Genomic DNA, 26,062 nt, shown 5'->3' on the forward strand with positions numbered 1-26,062 from the left:
TGGAAAACGGCCATGACTTATAAATATCCTCTGCATTTTAGGATTTAGGTATCACATTGGAATAAGAGACATAAGATTCTTAACAACACAATACATTAATCAACTTAATTATGAATAAATTATATTATTATTTTGGATGAGCCATTTCAGCTGCTTCTGGATTTGATTTGAACAGTATTCTAAAAGAAGAAAATACCTCATAGTAAGTATGATCTAAATCACTGTAAATACATCAGTCGCATGAATAAAACCTAAAGTCTTGCTTTCATATGATGTATAAATAAATTGATATCATTGATATTTATAAAATAATTGATAAATAATGTACATTTTATATGTTTTTAATAACAATAATAATTTATATTTTACCTTTAATATTAATAAATTATGGTTAAACTTCAACCCTCCCTACTTATCACATTTGTTCACACACAAGGTTTTGAAAGTGTTTTTTCTCTCTAAATGAGTGATGTAGATAATATCATTAGACAGAGAATTTCTTTACAACTTGCATGCTTATTGGACCGCTCATGTTGCTTTCCCTCAAGACTTAACTTGTTGCCATAACTGACTGAAATATTGGTGCCAAAATAGTATGTAGTTTTAGTTTTAAAACTTCCAAAGACTGCAGAATTGCAAAGGATAAATATACAGTTCCAAAATATTACATTGCACCAGTTGAAATTGCTCATCAGAGTCAGGGGTTTTCCCACATATCTAATAATTCACTGATTGGTGACCTTTAATTGTCTTCTTTCTCACTATAATTTGGTTTGTGTCAGCACCAAGACTTAATGTGGCAGATGGGAATACAGTAGGGGAATTATGAGATGTATATGAAGCCATATCATTGAAAATTTAAAAAATGCAGTTTAATACATTAGCATCCACATGGAACACCTCATTCTGACGTGACATTCTGCAGTGACAAAAGCTGAATATAAACCAGTTATGATCCAAGCGTTTCTACCAATACGACATTGAGAGGTGAATATTAGCGGCCCTTATGCACTCACCTGTCTGTCTGTTGGTCTGTTGTGGCCACAGGGACATTTAGCACAGGGGGGTTGAGGGGTATCTCTCTTGTCCCATCAGCATGACAGATTTCCTGGGTGAGAGAGGGGAGGTGCCGAATGAGAAATTAACATCTGCATTGGCGCATTGATGGGTTCTCTCCACTGAGGCTGTGACGTAAACTTGTCACATATTCAAAATTCCTCCCATGTAGGTAGTTTCTTTTTTTTTTTGCTCTCATCAGTAAAAAGCCATTTGGGCAGGTATGAAGAGGAACGGTCATCTCATATGACAAAGGATAACTATTAAAATTGTAACTAAAAACTTTAATGAAAATATTCATGATCAAATCTTGCCCAGTGTGTGAAATACTGATCAGTTATCACCATTACCAAGTTTATAATGAAAACTAACACAATTGAGAAATTTAACACAGTCTCACACAGATAGAGTCGTTACAAAATGATGAACACAGAGGTTTACCCCGAACTTTAAAACTACCACATTTGTTCAGTTCTTCAGGCTGTTTTTTTGCTCACCTTAAGAAATTATAATGATGAAACAGCTTAAAATCTGAACTCATCACAACATTCAATAGAAGTGACTTTTTCATCAGCTGTTACCATAAATGTGTTTGCTGTCTGATGTTATTAAACAAAACATTACTGTGACAATTAGTATCCCCTCTACTCTTCCCTCCTGCTCGTAGCTCCACACTGAAAGTCCACCTTTAATCCAGTAGAGGGCGACAGATATATAGATATATGAGTTGATGAGTGGTGTGATTTTAAGTCTCAAAACAATTTTGATTTGCTTGACTATCTGATACAATTCACAGAACTAATGGCACAGTTTCATTTGATTGTTGTTGTTACTTTTTCCAACAATCTCAGGGAAGGTGGTTTACTGGTTGTGTTTTTAAACATGCTTTTTCCTCATTATCATCACTGGAAGGAGTGTCTCTGTCTGTTATTACACAACTTCTGCTCTGATCCATGGATGGACTGACAAAATGATGATTCATCTTTAAAGCTGCACTATTTAGTGAACACATTTTAATCGGAGAAAGAGGAGATAGAGGAGAAAGATCTTCATAGACAGATTTTTTTTAGGGCCTAAGCAAACTCTTGGTTTTCATGACTGAATAGACAAACTAATCTTAAACGAAACCCTGTTTCGTACTCATTTACTTTTGTTTGTATTTGGTGGACCCTGCCACCTTAGCTTTAAACCACTGGGAACCTTATTTTCCTCTGAGAACAGCTTGTTCATTCAGTTATGAAAGAAACAAATACTTCTGAGTTTGTATTATTACCTCATTAATAGTTAAAAGTAAGTTTTGATTTTCAATTTCTTCTCCAAAAATGCATAGTGCCCCTTTAACATATGCACTTCTACTAACTAAACTTAGATTTGATCTTAACAGGGACATGTGAAAAGTTAGAACAAATAAATGTACCGATTATTCTAAAATCCTGCATGGTTTGACTAAGTTAACAAGTGAGAAATACAGAAATAGGGACTTTCAGCATCAAGACTTCCTGACCATACTTGGATTTTTCCTCATCATAGCTAGCATTAGCTAACTATTTGTCAGGGGTGTTGTCTGATTTAGCATAAATTCCTGATGTATCTATCAACTTTTACGGTTTTAAATGACATTGATTTATTTATTTCTACCTGTGTTTTTGCTGCCTGTTCTTCATCATCACAAAACAACAATAAAATTAACTTCGACGACATGACATTACGTTTGAGAAGAGTAATTAGTCAAAACGCAGTAATTAGCAAAACAAAGTCAACCGCCGCTCGGACCGTACCACTTTGGGGAGGAAGAGGGGGAGGAACCTTTCCACAAGGATCAGAGGTGATGACACGCGCGACACCCAGTCCCGCCGTAGGTCTCGCGCCGGAGACATGATGACAGCGCGTCGGCTCAACTTGCAGCCTTGTTGGTGAAGAGTAGTGACCGGGTCTGTCCCGCTGCAGCCAAGAAGTAAGTCGCAATTTTTCTAGAGGGGTTAACTTTACGTTAGGATGTTCCGCAGGTAGAGCACGTCACATTATGTGCTTCTTAATGATGAATATCAGACCTTCACTGTCCGCTCGGCTGCTGCGGATGCTGTTAGGAAGCAGGAAACAATCACGCTGTTAATGAGAGGGGGGTTTTAAACTGCGTCGCTTTGGTTTCTAGCTGTAAAATGTGTTTGTTTTAATGGAAAATACGTCCTTTTTCACCCTTCTGTGCATGTTAACATACGTACTCATAATTAGAGGCGGTTCACATTGATCCACAAAATATTTCTTTCCCTGAACAAACTTCGGTACACTTTCTCAAACCCGTCTAGTATGTTATAAACAGATGAAATGCTGAGCCAGGCAGTCTTTGGTCATTTTATTTTTCTTCCGTGTATTTTAATGTAAATCTTTTAAAACAGTCTCAGCCCTTATTCAAAATGCAGATCTGGCTTAAATTAGTTCATCTGGTCCAAACAGTTGGCCCTCCCAAAAACATGTAACCAAAAAAACAAACAACCTATCAGGTATGTCAAGTGTGCTGCTCTTATGTAATGTGCGTAATGATTTTGTTTTTACTTGTACTTGCTGCCTTAGTTAGTAACAACGTGGCATTATATAACAGAGTGGAGTGACTGCTTTTTTGGATGGGGGGTTCATTTATAAGACAACATGGTGTATTTTAAAAAAATACTTGGAAACATGAAACATCAAATCTGTTTGGAGTTGTGTCCAGAGATAACCTGTGTCTTCGAGATTTGTTATCATATATGTCAATATATTTAGGCCCCTTATTATTGTTTTACTAGCATATCATTGACCATTAAATAAAGTAGTGTCTTGAAAGAAAATCTGAAAGAAAGGTAGAGTTGCTGCTGTTTGTTGATGTGTACACAAAGTGTGTGCATGTACTTCTTGTATGGACTCCTGATACAGCTCATAACATTTTCACATCTAACGTGGCCGATGGTTAAAACATATTGATCGCGAAAACAGTTGCTTGATGCAAATCCATGAGGATGCAGCTGAAAGGTTTAAATGCCTCGGTACACTTGCAGCCAGATTTTCATGCCTGTAAACAAACCGAACACATACTGGAGTTATCCAAGATATAGAGACATGGAGCAGGGTAGCAAACCAGCAGGCAGAGCAGCCGTTGAATATTCAGCATTGAAGCTCTGTAGTGCTTTACGTCTGACCTCTCCTTTACACTAACTGAATACCGCCGTGCATGTAGTCACACAATGACAGCATATTTGTATGTTTGCCTGTTCATGAATTGACATTGTTACGGTCGCAAGTTTATACAGGCTTGTATATGAAGAAAAAAATAATCTTTTGCACATAAAAGTTTAAAATTCTGTGTTGTGGCAGCTGAGTGTCAGGCCAGCTCAGTTGGCGCTGGGACGAGTGTGATGATGTGTGGCTGAATGGCCGACGGATGGATTTGCCTGCCTGACCAGTTGGCCAGTTGGCTGGCTGGCGATCGATCCAGTGTCTGTTGAGCAAACTGTGAATGGGAGATTTAATGTGGGTCAGTGGTCAGTGATGAGCCCATCTGAGGGTCCACTGTGTGTGTGCTTGTGTGTACAACGGACACTCCTTTGCATATGTGTTGCATCGGGTCAGCGATCACGGAGCATCTGCAAAGCTGAGAGTTTTTCTCTCTTTTAATTCTCAATTCTGGGGCTGAAAGAAACGCTGCACTGACCAGCTGACACTGCTCCACATCTCTCTGCCTTGTCGCTCTCTCTCACACACACACACACAAACTTTACCACCCGAGAACCATTTTGGGACATATTCATAGGCAAGCATTCACTTAACTGTGCATGTGTCTGTTTGTGTGTGTGTGACTGTGTAATATGATCAGCTATTGAAGGTGGGGTGGAGGTTGGACACTGCAGCCCTGCATGTCAGACTGAACAGAAAGGAAGAATAGCAGGGATGCTGGATGTGTTTGTGTGTGTACGACTGGTATGTGGGCCTGTCCGACAGAGAAAGAGCCTGGGGTTCTTATCTGACCTCTCCCAGGACGACCTCTCACCCCTCAAGACAAGCCCTTTGTGTCCACTGAGCGTGAGCCCATGGGAGAGCGTGTGTGCGTGGGTGCCTATACGTGTGTGTGCATCCGCATATGTTTGTGTGCGTGTGTATTAGAGGTATAGGCCACATCAAAGTCTTACTTAAACATTGTTATCTGGACTCACCTTTGACCTCTGCAGTCATGAGACATCCCTCAAACTAAAACACCCATGCCCTCAAAGCAGTGCAGAGTGCATATGTGGGTTTGCATACATTGGCAAGGAGCTAAGCAGGACATCAAACACTTTATTTTTTAAGGAATATCTTTGGTATTATATAATTTGATGCTTACAATCCTAACTCAGATTAATAAAGATAAGAATGATAAACTATGTCTTTGTTTGTTCAGCTTTCATCATTTGACAGAATCCGTAAAATTCCAAGAACTCCCTTATAAGTGTTAAAATACATAGTATGAGAACAGTGGCATGGTAGTTAGTATTATCTGTGGATTGCATAGGGCTCATATTTTAAAAAGGACCCTAACTACATGTAAGTATGTGTGAGGAGGTTGTGTGTTTGAGGGTGGTGGTGGGAAGGGGGTCCAAGGGGTCATAAAACACCACAATAGTGTCTCTCTCCCCAGGGTGAAAGAAAGACAGAGAAGAAGAGAAGGGGGGGGATGAAAGGATCTCCCACTTCCACGTGAGGGAGAGACGAAAGGAGGGGGAGATGGGAGGAGAAAAGATCAACAAAGCTTCAGTACAAGTTTTGCATTCTGCTTATTTCCATCGCATCAGCTGCTGCATGTCCTCTTCTCTGTGCCGTGGGTTTCGTTGTAAGATTCCTTACAAATGAATTAGCAAGCTGTGTAACAGGACAATAGTACATGTGCAGCTAGAGGTTAAAATGGACATTCTGACTGAACAGCACACATGATGAATGTTCCTTACAGCCCTTAGGTTTTAAATCACATTTGATGAAACCACATCTGGCACATCTGTGTTACTGCTGTAACAAAAATAATTTCCCAGTCTGGGATCATTAAAGTAATTCTATCTATCTATCTATCTATCTGCTGTATGATGAATTAATACTGGGGCTGCAACTTCTCTTCATTGAGAAATGCTCATCATCACTATTATCGGAGCCCGAAGTGCAGTCTTCAACATGCTTCTTTTGTCCAACATTCCAAAATCCAAAGACTCCTCATTTACTGTCATTAATGACAAAGACAAGCAGATACTTATCTCTGAAGAGGTTGGAACCAGAACATTTTTGACATTTCTGCTTGAAAACTGGCTCGCAAAATAGCTTACAATTCATTTCCTTCCATCGACACATCAGTTAATCGCCTTATTTTTCCAGCTCCAATCAAAACCTGCAGAATCTTTTCTCTTTGGCGTTATACAGTGATACATATTTGGCAGGAAAGCCTGTCTCCAAAAAACATATAAAATGGCTTCAGATTGAGACCTACAGTTCTTAGTTATTTGATTACCAGTTGGTCAGAAGTTTAGGATTCTTGTCAGGATTCAATAAAAGGTGGAATACACCTCTCTGCTTTCATCTCCTCTCTCCCTGTTTCCCTCCCCATCTCCCCTCTCTGGCTGTAAAAAGATCAGTCTGCTTTTTGGTAGAAGGTGTGATTACTTCCTGTCAGTGCCGGCTGTGTTATGACAGGGCTTTTTGTCTTCCATCTTCTGTCTCTCTACAAAGTGGTGCAAGGCCTTAAAAGTCTACACTGCTTCTTTACATATGAAAGTGTGGAAGCAGAAGGTGGCTGGCGAGGTGTGTGTGTGTGTGTGTGTGTGTGTGTGTGTGTGTGTGTGTGTGTGTGTGTGTGTGTGTGAGAGACAGAGGGGAGAACAAGAGAATTTGTTTGCCTGTGTGTTCATCTCCAGCATGAATTTCAAGAGAAAAATGGGCATGGCCTGTTTCTCTTGAAAACATGCAGATGTCTGGAAGAAAATCTCAACCAAGAGAAGCTGAAACAATCTGTAGCCGAGGCTGTACTCTGACTTTCTGGGCAGAAATCTGAAGTGCAGGTTCTAATAGCTAAGAGTGGACATGAGAGATTTAAGGGGATTTTAGAACAAAGATTTATGATATTCAGTTCTAATATGCATCTCTGTCCCGAGCTGGCCAAGCTGAATTTTGTTGCCTCATAATTGTGTTCATTCGTCTTGTGGAAGGATGTTCCTATTGACTTTTTCCAAAACATTTACACGAGAGTTTAAACTTAGACTGGTTGCCGAGTCTACAGTAAAGAAAACACTCAAAAACAACAAAAATTAAATTGTGAAGCCATTTAGGAAGTGAAGATTAATTTTTGGTGGTGAGTAAGTGCTAAGATTTCCTTAGCTGCGTTGGTTCCTGTATGAAAAACAGGTGGTGATCCAGGCTGCTAAAATGCAGAAATGTTTATTCTTTAACTATGATTTTTGTCAATATGAATATTGTCTTTGATTTGGCCTGAATTGCTGTTGGTCACAAGACTTGTGGTTCTGTAACAGATACAGTCATCATCACTCTGAGGAGAAGATGTAGTCCTGCTAACTGAATGGTGAGTCACAAACAGCTTTAAATCTCTAATCTGACAGGCTAGTCTTTTCATTAAGCTCGTTAGCACTTTGCTGATTTGTCAATGACTCTATTACCCCACAGTTTCTCAGTCATGTGTAGCTTCTGGTGTTTGTGTGTGTGTGTGTGTGTGTGTGTAGCAGCCAGCATATGGGCTGTCCAAGGTTTAGAGGAGGGGGATTAAGTCAGTGTTTACAATCCAACCTTGTTATTTCCCTCCTCAGTGACCCAGTTTTTTTTTGCGTTACACGTGTTTGGGTCTGCCTTGAGACTTAAGTCGGTGCTTATCACACATTCGTTCAGCATCTTGTTTATGATCAAAGGAGTGCTTTTTAATCGAGGATGGCAGCAGTTAGATGCATCAGTCGCTTGTCAGGTGTCGCGCAAGTGACAAACAAATGATTCAACAGTCTTGTGCATTGAAAATGTACTTGTGGTGATATTCGTAACCTTAACAGCAACAACAACAGTCTATTTCAAGTTTTGAAATAGTATATGGAAAGAATTGCTTTCTTTGGCTGTTTCTCATTTGTTCAAGAGCAAGATGACCGAGGCAAACCAGGGAAAAAAAAACGAGTGAGAGAGAATAAAGGAGAGAGAGAGAGTAGAAAAACTGTGAGCGAGAGGGAATAGCGTCTAGGTCAGGGTGCCCTGACTCTGTCAGTGCAGCTGATTTTATGGCATGCTGTCTGGACAGATGCCATCCATGAGTTACCAGTGTTTATGTGTGTGCAGGCCTGTGTGTGTTCCTGTGTGAGTAAATGTTTTGTTCAGTCTTTGTGTGTGTTCATTGGTGCATGAGTGTGTGTGTGTATGTGTGTGTGTGTGTGTGTGTGTGTGTGTGTGTCTGTGGGGATGTGTGTCTTAGACTTGACAATATTTAGGAGTACATTTATCCTCATTGTCAGAGGATTTCAAATAGAGTAAACAGACCTTCTCTGTATTCTTTCTTTTATCACATACAGAGTCCTTTCTACTGTCACAGCTCTTGAAATACCTTGTTGATGAGATATTGCTGTAAATCTTTACTTGAAGTACCTGAAAGCAGCAAAGCATGACTGACTTTCCGTGCAGCTAAAGTTAAGCTGGACACATTGGGGTTTTTGGTAAATGGATAATGCAAACAAAAAAGATTACTGTTTGTGAGAATGTTTTGAGTGTCTAACATGAGGTTACTGGGTCCTTTTGGCAGGACACCAATGGGGAACTCCTATGCGGGCCAGCTGCGGACCACACGCTTTGAAGAGGTCCTTCATAACTCGATTGAGGCATCACTGAGGTCGAACACTGTCGTGCCTCGTCCTGTCTTCTCACAGCTCTACCTCGAGTCAGAGCAGCTGTTGGCGCATGATGGTGGGTTCAGCAAAAATGTTCATTTCTTCCAATATGAATCCTGATGTTGCATCTGTTTCTGCTTGTCACTCTTGTTCCCCGAGGCAAATTGTGGACATTTTATCAGGGTTCGTATGAATCCTTCAAATCTTTGAAAGTTTGTGAATTTAAGGGAAATTAATCAAGCTTTTAAAAATGACATAAATGGACACGAGGCATTGAAAGTGCAAGTATGTATATATTTTGCGCAAGAATAGAAATTAATGTTGTTTTGATACTTTTTGAAACTAAATAAATCCCCTCCACTCTCTGCACATGTGTCTCCTGTAGTTTTCTGTCACACATTGTGACACAGCAGCACAACTGAGAAGTGTTCAAGCATTCAAGCCTCTTTCCACCTTTTTAATCGGTGTCCTTGAGCTTGAGTGAAGCCTGCTAATTCTCAATATAAAATGCTAAGTGTTGTCTCCAACAGGCCGCACTGAGAATGATGATGAAGATGATGAAGATGGATCTGAGTCTAACAGCCCTCCAATACCCTATCAGATGAAGCCCCCACCTGAGGGATGCTGCACCACAGATGGTTTGTAAACATACACATGTATGTACTCAAAAACATACAACCCCAGAGCCACATATATTAAGATTTTGCACTGCAGTACACTAACGATTCACAACGATTCACATCTTGACCATTATGCCAGTGATGAAGGGGAAATATGAGGAGTGTGGCTTATTGTGCATTCTGCTGGATATGTAGTCACACAGCTTGCAGGGGTCAGTTTTGTGGATTGTGTGTTGTAGTTGGAGGGAGAAAATATGAAAATCTCAATGACAGACGATAAATGGTAATGAGCAGCAGAAAAGCTATTTGAATGCGATGTATTAATAAACTTCTTATTTCTGCTACTGTAAGACAACAATCTAAATTTTATAGAAAATGTACTACATCATTTAGTGAAAAATGGCCATCCTCTCTTGTCTTTTTCACCAAACAGGCCTCTGTCAGGCGGGCAGAGACCTCCGTCTGTCCTCGCTGGCATCAGACCCACTGGATGTTCCACCAGGGTTCATGTTGGTCGGGGTGAAGTCCCCGTTCCTCCCTGAGAACCTGCTTGTGTGTGCCGTGGACCGTCGCTTCCTGCCAGACGAACGGGGTCACAATGCACTGCTGGGTGAGACAGGAGACTGACAGACACACTGCCATCACTGTTTGTCAAAGAGTGAAAACGTTTTTCAAATCATCATATTCCAGGACTGAAGAAAAGGAAATGTCCACCATTTTGGGAAAGACCTTTATTTGACTCTTTTCAAGAGTGAGAATTTTCTAATGACGAGATTTGGACCCTAGCTTCACATCAGAAGGACACATAAACAATTAAAATAATGTTATTACTCCTAATATCAATGTTTAAATATTTGTTTAAAGTTGATCACATTGATTTGTGACTGTTGTAATCATACATCTTCTCTATGCGTGCTCTTCCTCCAGGCTTCTCTGGGAACTGTGTTGGCTGTGGAGAGAAAGGCTTTCGCTATTTCACAGAGTTCTCCAACCACATAAACCTGAAGCTCAGCACCCAGCCCAAGAAACAGAAGCACTTGAAGTACCATCTGTACCGAAACAACCAGGGCGTGCTGGTCAAAGGAGCTCCCATCTGCTGGAGGGGATACGGTAGGAGATGCCTACATGTGTTGATGCATACATATTTGGCAACCAAACTGGTTCTGAGTTGTTAAAAATGCATTACAAGCACTCGTATTTGTTATTGAAAAATTAAAATATATTAATATTTACAATATATTAATTTCAGATGACTGTGTGGATGAGATATTAACTGAGAGGGAACTTCTTTAAAATAACATACCTGCTTGGAAAAGTCAGGTCTTAATCATATTCTGCACTTTTAACCGTAATGCCATGGTTTTCAAAGATAACTGTTAGAAGTGAGCAAGTGAAGAAAAACATCAATAAAAATAGTCCACACACACAATTTATGATGTAGGATTTATGTTCAATTTAGGCTGTAGTGTACAAAAATCTGACTTGTAGTGATCTGGAAGCTCTGGGTGTATGGGTCTGACCAGATGGACAGGTAGTAAAGCCTGCAGCACAGGTGAAAGGTGAGTGTACACAGAGGCCACAGCCTGGAGGCAACTATTCAAATTAAATGGAGCAAAAGGACCCAGCCAGTGAGAAGGGACACTTGTAGATATTATGTTCTTTCAATGTTTCTTACCTTTTCCTGTTGTTCGGGCATGATGCTTTTTTTTAGCTCTTTTCTGTAACGGGAAAGAGAAAGAGTAAAGTTTAAGAGTTTAGTGTGAAGAAATTCAGACCCTGGGCTTTCTTTGTCGTTACTTAAATAGAAATAATGCTACCTGTCAGGTCATCTGTTAGTGTCAAACCTGAGTAAAGACAGTACAGGGTTAGGGCTCATTCCTGGCAAAACGAAAACTTTTCCTGGACTCTTGCTTTGGTCTTAGAAGCGTATGAAATAAGAGAAAGAGAGAAGCATACAATGTTATTCCTGCAGACTGAAGCAGAAGCAGTGTTCAAATCACACGTGCGATCGCGCTTAAAATTCCTCCATACCAGTCATTCATTTAACTCACTCCTCCTCTGCTGCAGCACCATTTGTTTTACCTTGAACACTCCAGACACACACACAGAACAGAACAGTCTTTAAAATGACCTTGCTTCTCTGAGGTTTCTGTTTCCCTGGATATCAAACTAGTTTGTGTGTCTGTGTGTGTTTCAGATGGCAGGACGAGACAGATGGGGTCCAGCCTCTCAGAAGGCCATGTGACATCAGATGAACATCCACCAAACATGGCACTGACTCACCCGTCCCACACACCTGGCATCTACACAGGTAACGCACACCAAAATACACAGAGATGATCAACACGCTTGAAAAGCAAAATCAAGAATGCCCTGTGTTCTGCGGTATTTTGATGGACACCTGTAGCTCACATAAACAAGTAATAAGTAATCACAGAAATATTTTTCAGGAAAAACGTCATAGCCATTCATGTTATGAATTGATTTTCTCTATCTATCTTTAAACAGCAGGATCAGGATCACACGTAGACCAAATTGGTCTGCCACAAATAGCTGACGTACCCCACTCGTTGACAAATGGCAACCATGCTGTTCCGTCAGTCACCCAGCCTCAGCCTCAGTCAGGACCTGGGAGACCCTCAGCTACAGGTATAGATTGTGCGCACTGGTGATTTCAGCTCTATAGCACGTGTATGTATGACATGTAATCTGAAAATTATTGACACATTAGTTTTAGTTATGTTATTAAAGCTATGCATAATCTCCATTACAGCATCAATGTGAATGACAAAATCCTGTAGATGAAGGTGTTTAACAGTTGATCTCATCATTAGAGGGGTTCATTGACGGATTCATGCACAAAATTTGGATTTTATGTAACGTTTTGTGTGGAGTTTTGATTATGAGTAACGTAGACATGTTTGCTAGCCCTCACACACCTTTAACTAATAGTCTTACAAAACTATACCCAACACATAAACAAACCTTTTGGCCTTTTTTTTTAATTTCTCCATCCCCACATATCTGAAGAGAGAGGAATAGTTGACTGCCTTTAATCTAGTCCTTCCATTTCTGGAGCATCCTGATTGCTTAAAGGTTGTTTAAATGAGAAACCTGAGCCCCTCTCAGACATGCTCTCCACTCCACAAACGTTACTGCAATTTTTCAATCAAAAGTTTTGAGAAGAATCTTTTCATTCATTTTCTCATAAAATACTTCCCAGCAATAAACATAAGCAAATCATCTATTTCATAAACCTTTTAAATGATGAAGTGTCACAAAATAAGCTCCTCAGTGTTAACCTGAATACTTACAGTTATTGTAGTTATGTAATGTATTGTCATCATCTAATGTGTAACTTTGATCTGATTTGTCACTGTTAGCTGGCTTCTTGTGCTCATGTAAACATGGCCAGTTTGCGTCTGTTGTCATTAAGGCCCTCCCCCTGGGTCTCTTCACACCTCTGAAAGGGAGAGCCACCCTAACTGTGTGTGTGTGTGTGTGTGTGTGTTATAACAACCCTGCTATACAGGAGCCAGCCAGCTGCATAGTGTGTTGGGGGTTGTCTTTTGTCTTTCTGTCTGTCTCCCTCCCTCTCCCTCTGTCTGTCACCTCTATTACCCGGGGTTGTAAAATTCCCGCTCCGTCTCATCTTTTTTCCTGCTGTCTCGCTGAATGAAAAGCTTCCTTCCTGCCGATGTTTTTTTTTCATGACCCTTTTAACAAGTGGAGCTTTTATGTGTTTCCCAATTGCTGCATTTCAACAGGGAGGAAGAGGAAGAGACGGGTTAACGTTTGACTAAAATACAGCTGTTTCCCATTGCTGTATTACCAGACATCCATCCTTAAAACTTAATTTAGAGCATGTTGTGTTGATTTGTGGTTTATTGGAATATGAAAAGTGACGTCTTTAAGCAATACAGGAACTCATTACTGAAGAAAAATGAAACTCAAGAAGCAATAAATCCAAAATTCAACTCAACAGCATATCACTTATGTCCAGCATCAAGATCTTATTTTCCAAGCCAGAAACGATGCCCAAAGCTTTTAAGCTGATATACTGTATGATGTTCATTTTTACCCTGCAGGCACCCATACAAATTCTGGACCTCCAAAAAAGAGACACAAAGGCTGGTCGCCTGAGTCATCTGCTAACAGCCTGCCAGAGAGCACTGGGAAGACACCACCATCTTCATCAGTCTTAACAACATTATCAGTGCCCTCTGTCATCACAACTGGAGCAAGATCAGGTAGAGACATATACAGACAAAAAACATGTGGTTGGAGATATTTATTTAATGCTATAAGTGTAGATAAAATGGTGTGTTTTGTTGCCTGCAGTGTTTCTGTGTGTCTTTGTGTAAATGTAAATGTGTTTCTGTGCTTTCTCCAGAGACTGCAGCCCCGCTGAGTTCATCGCAGGGGTCTGTGACCCCACTCGCTCCCCCAGGGCTGTCTGTAACAATCCCTGATCAGCTGCTACACACCTGCAGACTACAACCTGTCATCTTTAAAGGTCAGATGAGCAATTATATAAGTGATTTATGACGACAGGGTGCACTTTGTTTTTCTTAAGCAGCCACACACACCTACAGTTGTAGATTATAGATACCATTATTTGACTGACTGACTAATCAGTCAAAGTCCTTTTTGACTAGTTGGTGCTTTGTGACCATTTTCCACCCAGCTGTCAGTGCTGGACTTTCAGGTAAGGTTTTTGCAGTAATGAGCCAACAGATGGTCGTTTTAGCTCACTTCTCCTCACAGGTTAGAGGTCAGCTAAAACCCGAGGCTCTCTCTCAACCTTTTTGCCCTTCCCCTCCACCCTTCGCTTCCTCCAACCTTTTCACCCCTTTGTATCACCTATCAACTCATCCACCGTCCCTATGCTCCATCTGATTTTTATGTAGGATGGTGTGTACTTTTCTTCTTTCTGTTTTCCCATCTCATTTATTACCCATCTGCCCTTCACTTCACCACACATCTTGTAATTTGCTGTGTTCTCCACCGCTTTTAGCGGCTCTTTGTGTCTCCCGTCACATATACCTATCCCTGTTATTAAACCTCTCTCCTTTGGGAGTAAATAGAACTGCATTTTCCCACCACTTACTTGACTGACTCACTCTGTTTGGGTTTGTTGCAGTTTAAAACATTCATAATGTTATAACATGTTAAAACATTATATACCTGCAAACACCAAAATAAAATCTATCATAGGTCATGATAAAATATGTTCTTTTCTTATTATAAACAGTCTTTATGTTTTTGTTTGCGATAGCTGCTTTTGAGCCTGATGGCACTGACTTGTATATCCAATCCATTATAATTGTAACATTACATCTCTACGTGTGTTTTATGGAATGGTAACTTCTAAATCTCTGCCATCTCTCTGTGTTCATCTATTTTATCCGTCTGCCTCTCATTGACACAGGACACGGCCCACTCCCTCAGCTGACTGGCAATGTCAGTGAAGTGCTCGTCAGTTCTCTCCTCCAGAGTTGTTACCTGAGCTCCCAGACACTCCCCAGAGTCTACCAGCACTATGGACCTTCACCCATTCAGCCACTGTCGACTGAGATGCAGATTCTTCTCACTGTCTACTACCTTGTTCAGCTAGGTCAGTCTAAAACCACAATAAATGCTGTAATCATACACACTGGGATTGCAGAGAGGAGGCAAGTGACTGAGCCTTATTGATGTCATTGCTGTGCTTCACGATGGCCACTGGGAGGCAGGCATAATAACGCGTTCAATTAAGTTATTCCATTAAAATGTATTTCAAAGTTATCTTTAGAATACTCACTATGTTTCTTTTCACGTTCATCTATGTTCATCCAAGGCCCTGACCAGGTGCCCCTGATAGAGGACCTGGAGCAGATATTCATGCGGTCATGGAGGGAGTCCCACCTCAGCGAAATCAGACAGTACCAGCAGCCTCAAACACCAGCCACCCAAGGGAGGCACTATGGCATAGAGGTGAGACAGGGCTTCTCTCCTAGTGTAAAAAGAATAACTCAGATAAAGAAAAACAAGAAGTGAAATGCTTCAGACAAGACCTAAAGACCTGTTGTGCTTTTAATCATGATAATATTTTATGTTGACAGACACATAGCTAGAGAAGTAAAAGTAGTAAAAACAGATAATGTCACTACATTAACTAAATGCAGTAAAACACAGAATAATGAGCAAATTGTTCATCATTATCTTCTCTTTCTCAAGACACCATCCACACTGCCTGGACTCCCCCAGCATCTGTCCTTACCTCCCCAGAGCCATCAACCCCTGACCCCCAGCCAGCTTCCCTGGCTTGCCCAGCTGGCCGCGTCATCCTGTGGAGAGGGTGTGGTGGTGTTGGGGGAGCATATTGGATCTTTGGCTCAAGGCATCCAGCAGACGTTCAGCAGGTTAATGGAAGGACGACTTGACAACACTAACTATGTGGTCATTATTGTCACTGTACCGGGTCAGGAAACACAGTGCTGTGTGGTTGTCACAGGTAGGATTCAATATCAGTTTGGGCGTTAAGTTGCCCTAAGGACGAGACCAAAATATTTAAAAGCAGTTTCTTTAATTCTGGGTATTTATGTGTGTGTGTTTCAGGTAAACATCAGTGTCGCGCCTTAGCAGAGAGTATGTTCTCCCCTAACGAGGGTCTGAAAGAAATCAACCATCAGCTCTCCACTGGTGTCGCCCAGGAACTCATCCACTACTGCAACTCCCTCGGACAAGGTGTGTACGACTGTCTGTTTGTTTGTACATGCACATCTGTTTCTGCGGTTTGTTAATATTAATGTGGGCCTTGCTGTTCCTCAGATGGTGATATGGACTCCCTGCTGGATAGTGCTACTGTGGACAGCAGCGAGCCATCTCCCTTATCCAGCAGTCAGGAGTCATCTGAAGAGAGGAGTCTCAAAACCACACACAGTCCAAAGGATTCCCACACACAGTGTCCAAAAGACTCACCCAGCCCTAAAGAGAGAGCTGCAAGTCCCAAAGACACCTGTTCAGGTGAGAAACAGACAGATTGCAAAGTTCACTGTGAATGTGATGGATTTCCTTGCTTCACCACCATGTGAAAACACCCTTTTAAATATTGCTTGGATAAGATGATAAACGTTTGTTTTTAGGCAGCTGTCATGTTATCACATCTGATTTTCCCAAAGCTGTAATCCATACGACTTCACAGTTTCGGGCTCATGATTTCGACCTAGTACCATATAGGTTAAATTTAAATCTTTCCATTTGTTTTAATCTTACTTATGTTGTATTTTTCTTTGATTTGCTTGCTTTTGTCCACATGCTAATGCAAAGGGAAAAAATAGAAATAACACCTGCATGTATTTTTATGTTCTTCCCTCCTTTTACTAGCAAATGTGTAAAGTTGAGACCAGAACAATCATTATGTGCGTGTATGTGTACAGAATACTCCGTAGAGTGGCGTGAAGTCCGGCCCATCCAGCTCGCAGTTGCCAGGAAGCTGCTGTCGCATGTTTGTGCCATAGCAGACTCCAGCACGCAGAACCTGGACCTCGGCTCCTTCGACAGGGTCAGCTTCCTCATCCTGGTCCCGCCCTCCGAGGTCACATTTCAGCAGACCGTTCGCCATCTCTGGAGCTCGGGTTAGCTACATGATGAGCAGTTGTTTTTAAGTCATTCTTCTTGAGAGACAAGGAGAAAACGTTTATTTGTGTGTGTGCTTGTTGATGTATTTTTTGCCGTCCATCTCTTTGTCTGTGTCTCAGGTGTCCTTCAGGAGCTTGGAAGTTTAGACCAGGACTGTGTGTCTCAACGGGAGGCAGAGCGCTACGTGGTCAAGATGGATCAGTGCGCCCATGCCCGAATTGACAGCCTCATCCAGGAGGCATACAGCAACTCCTACACTCTCTACATCCTGGTCCATGACCACGCACACTGTGACATTAACAGGTGTGTGTGTGTGAAAAAGAAAATAACAGAGAATTCAGAAGTGATGCAGAACTATGGCTGTGTCTGCCTGGCATCAAGCGCATCGTCTCTTTTTTTCTGAGTCTCTGTCTCTTTGTCTCATACAGTGCATCCTGCAGTAGCTCAGACAGTGGTTTGGGTCTGGTGGACCAACTGTTAAACTCCCGACAGGTCCGAGATGCTCCAAACATCCTAATTCTCCACGTCACCTCTTTCCCCTTCGCTCTACAAACACAGTACACTCGCATCAGCCCCTACAATGAGATCCACTGGCCCTCTGCATTCAGTAATGTAAGACAGATGATTGTGTGTGATTGACTGGGTGTTCACTTGAATTTGTGCTTACTCTATTACTAACATTGTGTATGTGTGTGTATGTGTGTAGGATGTGGACCTGTATCATGAGAGGACGCGGTACTTTGGCGTGTCAGAGCTTTTAGAGTCGACCCGTTCAGGGAGCAGCCTGCCTCTGATGCGTTATGACTCCTCCTTTGAAAGCATGGCATCTGCTCTGGAAGAAAGGTAGCGTATACACACACGTTTCACAAACACACTTCGCCAAGAATTTGGACTTGCAGGTGGAAATGTAAAAAACAAGAGCCTTACAAACTCTGTCTGCCAGGTTCCCTAAATTGCACAGCGCTGTGATCCGGACTACAGTTCTGATCCAACACTACTGCGTAGCTCTAATGGCAGCATCTGGAAGAATCAACGGCTCCCAAAATCTCCACAAACACAGTTCCGTGGAGACCCTGGAGATTGTGCAATCACTTCTCAACGCTGCCCAGCTATGTCCCGCCCACCACGGTCACATGGTCTTGCTGCGGATCCCCTCTTTGGCTCTGGCAGCATGGGCCCACCGACGGCTGTCCAGAGTTAGGAGGCAGCTGGGTCTGGAGGAGAGCTTCGAAATCATACTGGGGAATCCAAACCAAGCACTCAATATTGGGCAGAGCTTCACTGATCAGATCAAGGTGGGGATAAAATAAGTTTGCAAAGTCTACTCCTCCTTTGAAATGTCTCCTCACAATTATGGGGATGAAAAGATGCTGACTTGTGTTTATTTGTTCTGCAGACATGGCTGAAGATCCAGGATGCTGACTGGGTTCCTCAGAGCTACCTGGAGTTAGAGGCCCTTCCCTGCATCCTGATCCTGTCAGGAGCTGAGCCACTGGGAGAATCACTGCCCAGGTACACAGCTCTGATCATGACTTTGGACCTAAAAACTTGAGTTTATTTGCTCACCACCAAGTTTTCTATGAGAGAACCTGTAGCAGCATCTAGATTATCAATCTGTACTTATATGTATATCTAACACCATTGTTTTTCTCAGGAAAGTGACAAAAACTTAAATATGGATATGTGTTCTGGAGTTTCAACAGTGACTTCATTTTGCCCACAGGTCGCTGAAGTACTGCGATCTTAGAGTGATAAACTGCTCCTACCTTCAGCGAACCACACTCGAACAGGAGCTTGGACTGGCTGCTTATCTAGTGCGGGCAGAGTCACGACCCCCACACAACCCCGGACCAGGGAGTGACTTACTGGAGAGCGATGCAGAGAAACTCAGCAGCACTGACAATGAGGAGGAAGAGGGACAGGAGAATGGTGAGATGAGATGAACTGATTTTGAAATATGTGAAACGTCTTCACGGATGTAGTGGCTTATGAATTTTTCTTTTTTTCCTCTTTCCATTTGCAGGGGACTCCCCTCTGTCTTCCAGCCAGCAGCTCCAGTCATGCCCAGACAGTGGAGCTTTAGATCCCTTCCCCGCTCAAAGCACTGCCTCTCCAAATGTCCAGAAAGGTACCATGGACACCATACAAAATCCCTCACAATTACAGACTCAACTTCAACCCCAGCCCCCATCTCAGTCTTTTCCATATCCTCAACCTCCACTGCACCACCAAACCCAGCCTCCAGTGCAGAGTTATTCCCAGGCCCAACCAACCTCCCAGCTGCAACCACAGCCACACATTCAGAGTCAAAATCAGCCGTTATCTCAGACAAACTCCTACCCTCAACCTCAACCGCTTCCCCCTGCACAGTCTCACCGCCAGCACTCCAAGTCCACCTCCTCTGGCTCTTTGTCCCCACGGGCCTCCTCGCCTCACCTCAGCTGCTCCTGGGCGCGGGGGGTGAGTCGCCCGCCCTCTGTGCTGCTCCCCCGTGCCCTCTATGAAATCATCACAGCTAGTGACAGCAGCGGGCTTCCAAGATGTACTTCGTTCCTGCCACACATGTCTGTCGCATGGGCAAGCAGCTTCAGGTAACACTGACACATACTGTATGATATAAAAGTAAGGCGACATTCACCATATTTAGAAGTTTCATGGACAGCTAATGCTATGCAAAGTTAGCATTATTTGAACACGTGTAAGTAAAACTGAAAAAAAAATAGTGATGTAATGGTCTCCTTGCTTTACCTTTAAAGCATCTAGCAGTCCAACAACTGGATAAATCTTCGAAAATGTCCAAATTTATCAAAGAAATTCTGTTTGCTTTTTAAGAAATGGTGTTGAAGGAATAAAACTCTATTACTCAACTGTAACCGGAATGGACATTATGTAGTTTTGTTCTATAATGTAAAGTGTATCCTGGAAAGATTCTGAGTATGAAGTCTCACTAGAAGAAATGCAATAATGAACTTTATCCTATAGGCCCTTGCTGAGTAAGATGATGACATGTACAGAACAGTCATTGTACTATCGCCAGTGGACAATCCCCCGCTCCTACCACATGGACAGCAGCAACCGCACCGAAGGACGAAGTGACAACTTTCACCCTCGCAGGCTGCTGCTCAGTGGACCCCCACAGGTACTTTCCGTCTTCATGTCTTTCTTTTATACAAACTCAAGCTCAGGCTCTGCTTGATCTGTACCTTCATTTCCCTTTGTTCCATCCACGGTCAGGTGGGTAAGACAGGAGCGTACCTGCACTTCCTGGGTATTCTGTCCCGGATGCTGATCAGGCTGATGGAGGTGGATATCTACGATGAAGAAGACATCAACTACAGTCAGTATATCTGCTGCAGTAGCTGCTATTACTCTGATGCATTTCATATATTTCTCCAACTGTTTGTCGGTGTTTTGCTTTCTAGGATTTTGTCTGGAAAAGATTCTGATCTACAATATTCTCCATGCTATCAATAAATGTCTAACGCTTGTTAATGTGTTTGGTATTTAGGTGCCCAGGCAGAGGGGGTGCAGTACCACCCACCCAATGCCTCCTGGCCAAACCCAGACATCATGAAGACGATACCCTTCGACTACACCATCCATGACCCCAAATATGATGACATCAGCTCTGTCTATAGCCCTGGATATAAATCCAGTGCTGAGGGTAGGCGCAGTCATAACAGACAATCACATGTATATTCACAGAACATCTTCATCTTCTCTAAATGTTTGTTGCTTGGAAATCAAAGCATTTCCTCACAACTACCTTTATATTGTGCTTTCGTCCTCACCTGTCTTTGCCCCTGTTGTCTTTCCAAGGAACACCTGTTCGTCAGGAGGATGTGTACCTACGCAGGCGGACATCTAGGATCAAGCTGTCTAAATATGCAGCCTACAACACCTACCACCATTGTGAACAGTGTCATCAGTACTTGGGTTTCAACCCTAGATATCAGGTGAGCAGGACACAACAAACACACAATCTTATGTCTTTCTAAAAATATGAATGTCACCGGTGATGCTGAATGTCCGCTCTAACCTCATGTTCAGATGTATGAGTCAACACTTCATGCCTTCACATTCACCCATCTGCTACTTGGGGAAGAGATCCAGCTGTACTTCATCATCCCAAAGTCTAAGGAGCACTACTTCAGCTTCAGCCAACCAGGAGGCCAGCTGGAGAGCATGCGGCTGCCACTCACATCTGATTGGGTAAGTCCCTTTTTCAGTGAAGTACTGAATCACACATCATACTGGTTCCTTTTACCAGCTGTTTATGCTAGAAAAGAATTCTCTGTTTCGAACTCTGAAAAGAGAGGACGAAAAGCCATTCGTTTGTGTTGTTGCACTTGTTTTTACACATGAAAATAACAGATATAGTGGTAAAACAAATGAAAAACAATCTACTATTTCTGTGAGTGCTTCAAACCAGCTTACTTTCTAAACTTATTTGCAGAACAAATGCATCTTGAAGTGGGTGTGAGTGTCAGATGTCACTAGATTATCTGACAAATCCACCCTCCACTTCAGTGATCCAACAAGCCTTTCTGGTGGTGTCTGCTGGCACTTAAGGCTGAAGATCACAGCCATTACTAAGGGTGTCAATAGTTTACCTTGCCACTAAATGTTCTAAAATGTTCCAGTCATGATAAAAAAGATAGAAACGAAAATGTGGCCTTCTTAACATATCAGTAGAAGAGTGATATTGTTAAATATTCCATTCCTGTTTAAAATTGTATTATTAAGTTAATTGCTCCTCTGTACTCACCCACAGACCACAACACTTATCATTGCATGTCAGTGGTGTCCTTCAGGGTTGACCACAGTGCAACACCAATAAACTCCACTAGGTGGTGCTATAGACCAGACTTTGGCTCAGATCGTCTTGTAGCCAAGTGGATCAGAGTTCATTCTTTAACATGTGGCTCAGAAGATTTTTGTTTGAGAAGATATTTTGTACATTTGTCTATACATTTACTATACATTCTTGCTTTATTAGGAGTCAAAAAATCATGATGAATTATGATCATAGTTACAATTAATGCTTATTTCCTCATCTTTCTTCGTCTTTTCCCTTCCCATCTGCCATTTCAAGATTATGTGGAAATGTCTAAACATATATAAATATATATTGTATTTAACATTATTTTGTCATGATAGTATATATGGTTTTGTTTTCTTCCACTTCCTCAGAGCCCAGACTGCATCAAGAGTCCAATCTTCACCCCGACAACTGGCCGTCATGAGCACGGCCTGTTCAACCTGTACCACGCTATGGACGGAGCCTCCCATCTACACATCCTGGTGGTCAAGGAGTATGAGATGGCTGTGTATAAGAAGTACTGGCCCAACCACATCATGCTGGTACTGCCCACTGTCTTCAATGGAGCTGGAATAGGTATGTAGCTGTTATTCCTTTCAGGATTCCTTCCCTTTTAGCACTCACACTGACACATACAGTTCTGAAATGTCAGTATCAGCTATTTCTATCCTGATCCACCACCTGAGTAACTGATCCCCAATCTCTTACAGGTGCTGCTCACTTCCTGATTAAAGAGCTTTCGTATCATAACTTGGAGCTGGAGCGCAGTCGGCGTGTGGAGGGAGGAGGCCCAGCCGGTGACGTCTGGCCCTTCATCATCCTGGCTGATGACTCCTGTGTTATGTGGAACGCAGTGGACCTGGACGCACGCAAGTACGTACATACATACACATAATTTATATGAATACGTCTCTAGGAGAAAGTGGCTGTTAATTGCAGTTGAAGAAAGAATATGTTTATTAATTTTATGTATTAGTTTTGACATAACCACTGCTTTTTGCTGTCGCTAGCGGTCCGGTGGAGCATGCTGTGTCACTGAAGCAGGTGTTACAGCACATGGAGGCCTGTCCAGACCTGGCTCACTATGGACTCTGCGGGATCAGGAAGTGGAGCAGCCGTGGACTAACAGGTCGGGAGGTCATAGACTCAATCTCAGAAGGCTCGAAAAGTCAAGAACCATTTTGACAACTCAACAAGTGTTAGATAAAGTTTCCTTGAAACACCCAGGGCAGACTCTTACTTCTTAATCTTCTTTAGCGGCAAGGAATCCTAACTGCAAATATTGATTGTTATGTTTTCATCATCTTCACTGGTTGCTTGTTTCGACTACAGATATTTTTCAAGCTTTATCTCACATCTTTTAATTATGCAGTTCATGGCCTGTAAGGCTGACAAAATCAGCGTTGTAATAGTGCATTTTAACTCTGTTTATCATGATGAGAAATATATGAATATTTTTATGTGATTAAGTTCAATTAAGTGAAATTAAAATACATTTAAACTTGCAATTTATTTTGTTTCATCCAGGTAACAAACAGAGGGAGCCCTTCTCCAGAGGTCACCTTCATGACTTCCTCCTCCTCAACGTGGACCGGAGTCAGAACATCCAGTACGACCAGAACCGCTTCACCTGTCACGACGTGGACTTCACCCTGAGGCTACACAGCGCTGGACTGCTCATCTGCCGGTTCAACAGCTTCAGCGTCATGAAGAAGCAGATTGCCATCGGTGGATACAGGACATTTATCATCAAAACCAAGGTAGATACTGACACGTGAAGCACACCGTGTAGTACTCATAGAGGGGAATAAAGATACGGATTACATTATGTAACATAGACCAATGATAAACTGAATTTCACATATAAACAAAAGTCAATTAAAAAAAGGTCAATTCAATCATCATTAATCCTCAAAAACATACAATCAATTATTGAACTCCATTTAATGTACTTGTTTTTGCTCTGGGCTTAAAACAATCAATCACTTGTATGATTTCTATGGTTTCCACATTCAGTTCCTCAATTTAAAATATGTGTAACCGAAAGACAACACATCATAGTATTTGTAGCAGTTACATGCATGTGGTGGTTATGAAAAATAGTGTATTTTAGATTATTAACAAAAGTTTGATGTTTCTCCAGATGACAGATGTTCCCACCTCAGTGGGGCCCTCGCAGTACGTCTGTGCTCCAGACAGCAAGCACCTTTTCTTGGCTACACCAGCTCAGCTCCTGCTGGAAAAATACCTCCAGCACACCAGCCAGAAGCTGTTTCCACTCAGCACCAAGAACTACACACACCCTGTACTGTCTGTGGACTGTTACCTCAACCTGGGACATGAGGTACGCAGCACACACACACACAATCACAGCGTATTTATTTATGGTAAAACATTCACCTTTAACCATTCCTTGGATTTCAACGTACAGTATATAAACATCACACTCTCTTTGCCTCTCCTGCAGGTGACGGTGTGTTTTGTGAGTTCCAGACCTCATTCCGTCAACATCAGCACCACGGGCCTGCTGTTCAGTGGCCTTCTCCTCTGTTTCGCCGACTCCTTTGTGACTCCTGGCTTCCTCAAGAAGTTCTCTTTCCTCAAAGGTACAAGGCAGACCAAATACAGACAATGAAATCATATACTGGTATGTGTGTTATAGGTGGCGCATATGTGCTGATGTATTTCTGAGTGCCTGAATGTCGTACAGGTAAAAACATTACCAGAACAACATTTGTGTAGCTCTGGCTATTAGAGACAGTGAGGAAGGCATCCTGAAGTAATGTTGAGTTCAATGTCATAGTTAAAGTCTCTGTCCCTCTCCGTCCTGTCTGCCGTCCTGTAGGTGCGACTCTGTGTGTCATCAGTGCAGATCGTAGCTCCTTGAGGCAGACGGTGGGCAGGCTGGAGCTCGAGGAGGAGTGGAGATTCAGGCTCAGCGACGAATTCCAGACTGCCAACGCCAAGGAGGACCGGCCACTCTTCTTTCTGACTGGAAAACACATATGACTGAAACACGTGTATCAGTCAGAATCACGAGTGAAATCACTCTTGTTGCCAAAGAGAAGAAATGTAAAGAGTGTCTTTTTAACAAACTAACATGGGTTCTGAATGGACAACGCAACGTATGCAAAAGACGGTAAACGATGCATATAACGCTACATAAAAGTTGTGGATGGAATATGAAACACTAACCACACACAAACCAGATTTTGGAGGTGAGGTCCCGATCTAGGTTGCCAAATTCAAGGACACATTCATCGAGTAAAGGCCATCATCTTTGAGGAACTGTTCTGGTGAAGGAAAAAAAGAGAAAATCATTTTTAAATGTGTTTATCTGGCCTTTATTGAGGCGAGGTTGTCCTCTGAATGAGCAAAACATTGTTGAGGAAACATTCAGGCCGTTTTCAGGAGGCTCTGTCTGGTCACAAAATGGTATTGTTTGCATTCAGTGTGTCTTATGTTACACTCCATAAATTAATCTCACTGTAACTTTCTAAGAGTCATTTTTTGATCCACTTAAACTAAATTAAAAAAAAACGTACACATTGTAGAATAGTTTGGTATTAAAAGGATCGAAGGATTCATCTTGTAAACAATACAGTGTATTCAAAGGTGAAAGGTGAAATGACTGCATTTCTTCTCCTTGCTGCTTTTGTATGTCTTCACCTGTGTTTGCAGGTTTGGCTGTGTTCAAGTCGTTACAGTACTATCACAGTGTTCTGCACGCTCCCCTGCAGGTGCACACAATATAAGATAAAAGTAGACACAATCACGTGTGTGCAATGGTAGCCTATTTTGGCGACAAATGTTTTATTGGACGATTTTACAGGTTTGTCTTGCATGTCTGTTTTTACATATGACTTTTTTGAATATATTTTGTCATCATGTAAAAAAAAAAAAAATGCAATGTGTGTACATGTATTCTTTTTGTATGCAGAAACATTTGTTATGCTTTGTACTCCGTAGACTGTGTGTTGATTTTATTGGTAACTGTTGACTCCACTTTGTGTTGCCGGCGTGTCACAATGTACACTTCTGTATGCCTTTGATTGTATAAATGTACAGACATTTTACATTTA

At 41.9% G+C, this 26,062-nt stretch overlaps 1 protein-coding gene and 1 long non-coding RNA gene across 3 annotated transcripts in view; one reads left to right on the forward strand and one right to left on the reverse strand.

The window, feature by feature from the left end:
* The window catches only part of LOC115579634 (uncharacterized), a 55,996-nt gene extending 53,179 nt beyond the window's left edge, over nt 1-2,817 (reverse strand). For both annotated transcript variants that reach the window (XR_003983707.1, XR_003983706.1), the window contains exons 1-2: nt 2,695-2,817; nt 1,017-1,108 (exon numbers count right to left, since the gene is read on the reverse strand). This is a non-coding gene — a long non-coding RNA (uncharacterized LOC115579634). The remainder of the gene's footprint in view (nt 1-1,016; nt 1,109-2,694) is intronic.
* The window catches only part of greb1 (growth regulating estrogen receptor binding 1), a 75,219-nt gene extending 49,157 nt beyond the window's left edge, over nt 1-26,062 (forward strand). The window contains exons 2-34 of the mRNA XM_030413183.1: nt 8,831-8,991; nt 9,446-9,553; nt 9,969-10,145; nt 10,463-10,645; nt 11,733-11,846; nt 12,044-12,184; nt 13,624-13,785; nt 13,929-14,051; nt 14,967-15,152; nt 15,375-15,511; nt 15,755-16,031; nt 16,136-16,264; nt 16,349-16,543; nt 16,957-17,154; nt 17,278-17,461; nt 17,587-17,770; nt 17,865-18,001; nt 18,102-18,453; nt 18,555-18,670; nt 18,882-19,087; nt 19,182-19,749; nt 20,141-20,297; nt 20,393-20,495; nt 20,667-20,822; nt 20,978-21,114; nt 21,209-21,370; nt 22,352-22,556; nt 22,691-22,853; nt 22,991-23,109; nt 23,508-23,740; nt 24,124-24,324; nt 24,448-24,586; nt 24,826-26,062. Coding sequence (XP_030269043.1) covers nt 8,838-8,991; nt 9,446-9,553; nt 9,969-10,145; nt 10,463-10,645; nt 11,733-11,846; nt 12,044-12,184; nt 13,624-13,785; nt 13,929-14,051; nt 14,967-15,152; nt 15,375-15,511; nt 15,755-16,031; nt 16,136-16,264; nt 16,349-16,543; nt 16,957-17,154; nt 17,278-17,461; nt 17,587-17,770; nt 17,865-18,001; nt 18,102-18,453; nt 18,555-18,670; nt 18,882-19,087; nt 19,182-19,749; nt 20,141-20,297; nt 20,393-20,495; nt 20,667-20,822; nt 20,978-21,114; nt 21,209-21,370; nt 22,352-22,556; nt 22,691-22,853; nt 22,991-23,109; nt 23,508-23,740; nt 24,124-24,324; nt 24,448-24,586; nt 24,826-24,989 — 5,970 coding nt within the window. The 5' untranslated portion in view covers nt 8,831-8,837 and the 3' untranslated portion in view covers nt 24,990-26,062. The remainder of the gene's footprint in view (nt 1-8,830; nt 8,992-9,445; nt 9,554-9,968; nt 10,146-10,462; nt 10,646-11,732; nt 11,847-12,043; nt 12,185-13,623; nt 13,786-13,928; nt 14,052-14,966; nt 15,153-15,374; nt 15,512-15,754; nt 16,032-16,135; nt 16,265-16,348; nt 16,544-16,956; nt 17,155-17,277; nt 17,462-17,586; nt 17,771-17,864; nt 18,002-18,101; nt 18,454-18,554; nt 18,671-18,881; nt 19,088-19,181; nt 19,750-20,140; nt 20,298-20,392; nt 20,496-20,666; nt 20,823-20,977; nt 21,115-21,208; nt 21,371-22,351; nt 22,557-22,690; nt 22,854-22,990; nt 23,110-23,507; nt 23,741-24,123; nt 24,325-24,447; nt 24,587-24,825) is intronic.

The sequence above is a fragment of the Sparus aurata genome, chromosome 4, assembly GCF_900880675.1.
Source record: "Sparus aurata chromosome 4, fSpaAur1.1, whole genome shotgun sequence".
In the NCBI taxonomy this organism is placed as follows: domain Eukaryota; kingdom Metazoa; phylum Chordata; class Actinopteri; order Spariformes; family Sparidae; genus Sparus; species Sparus aurata.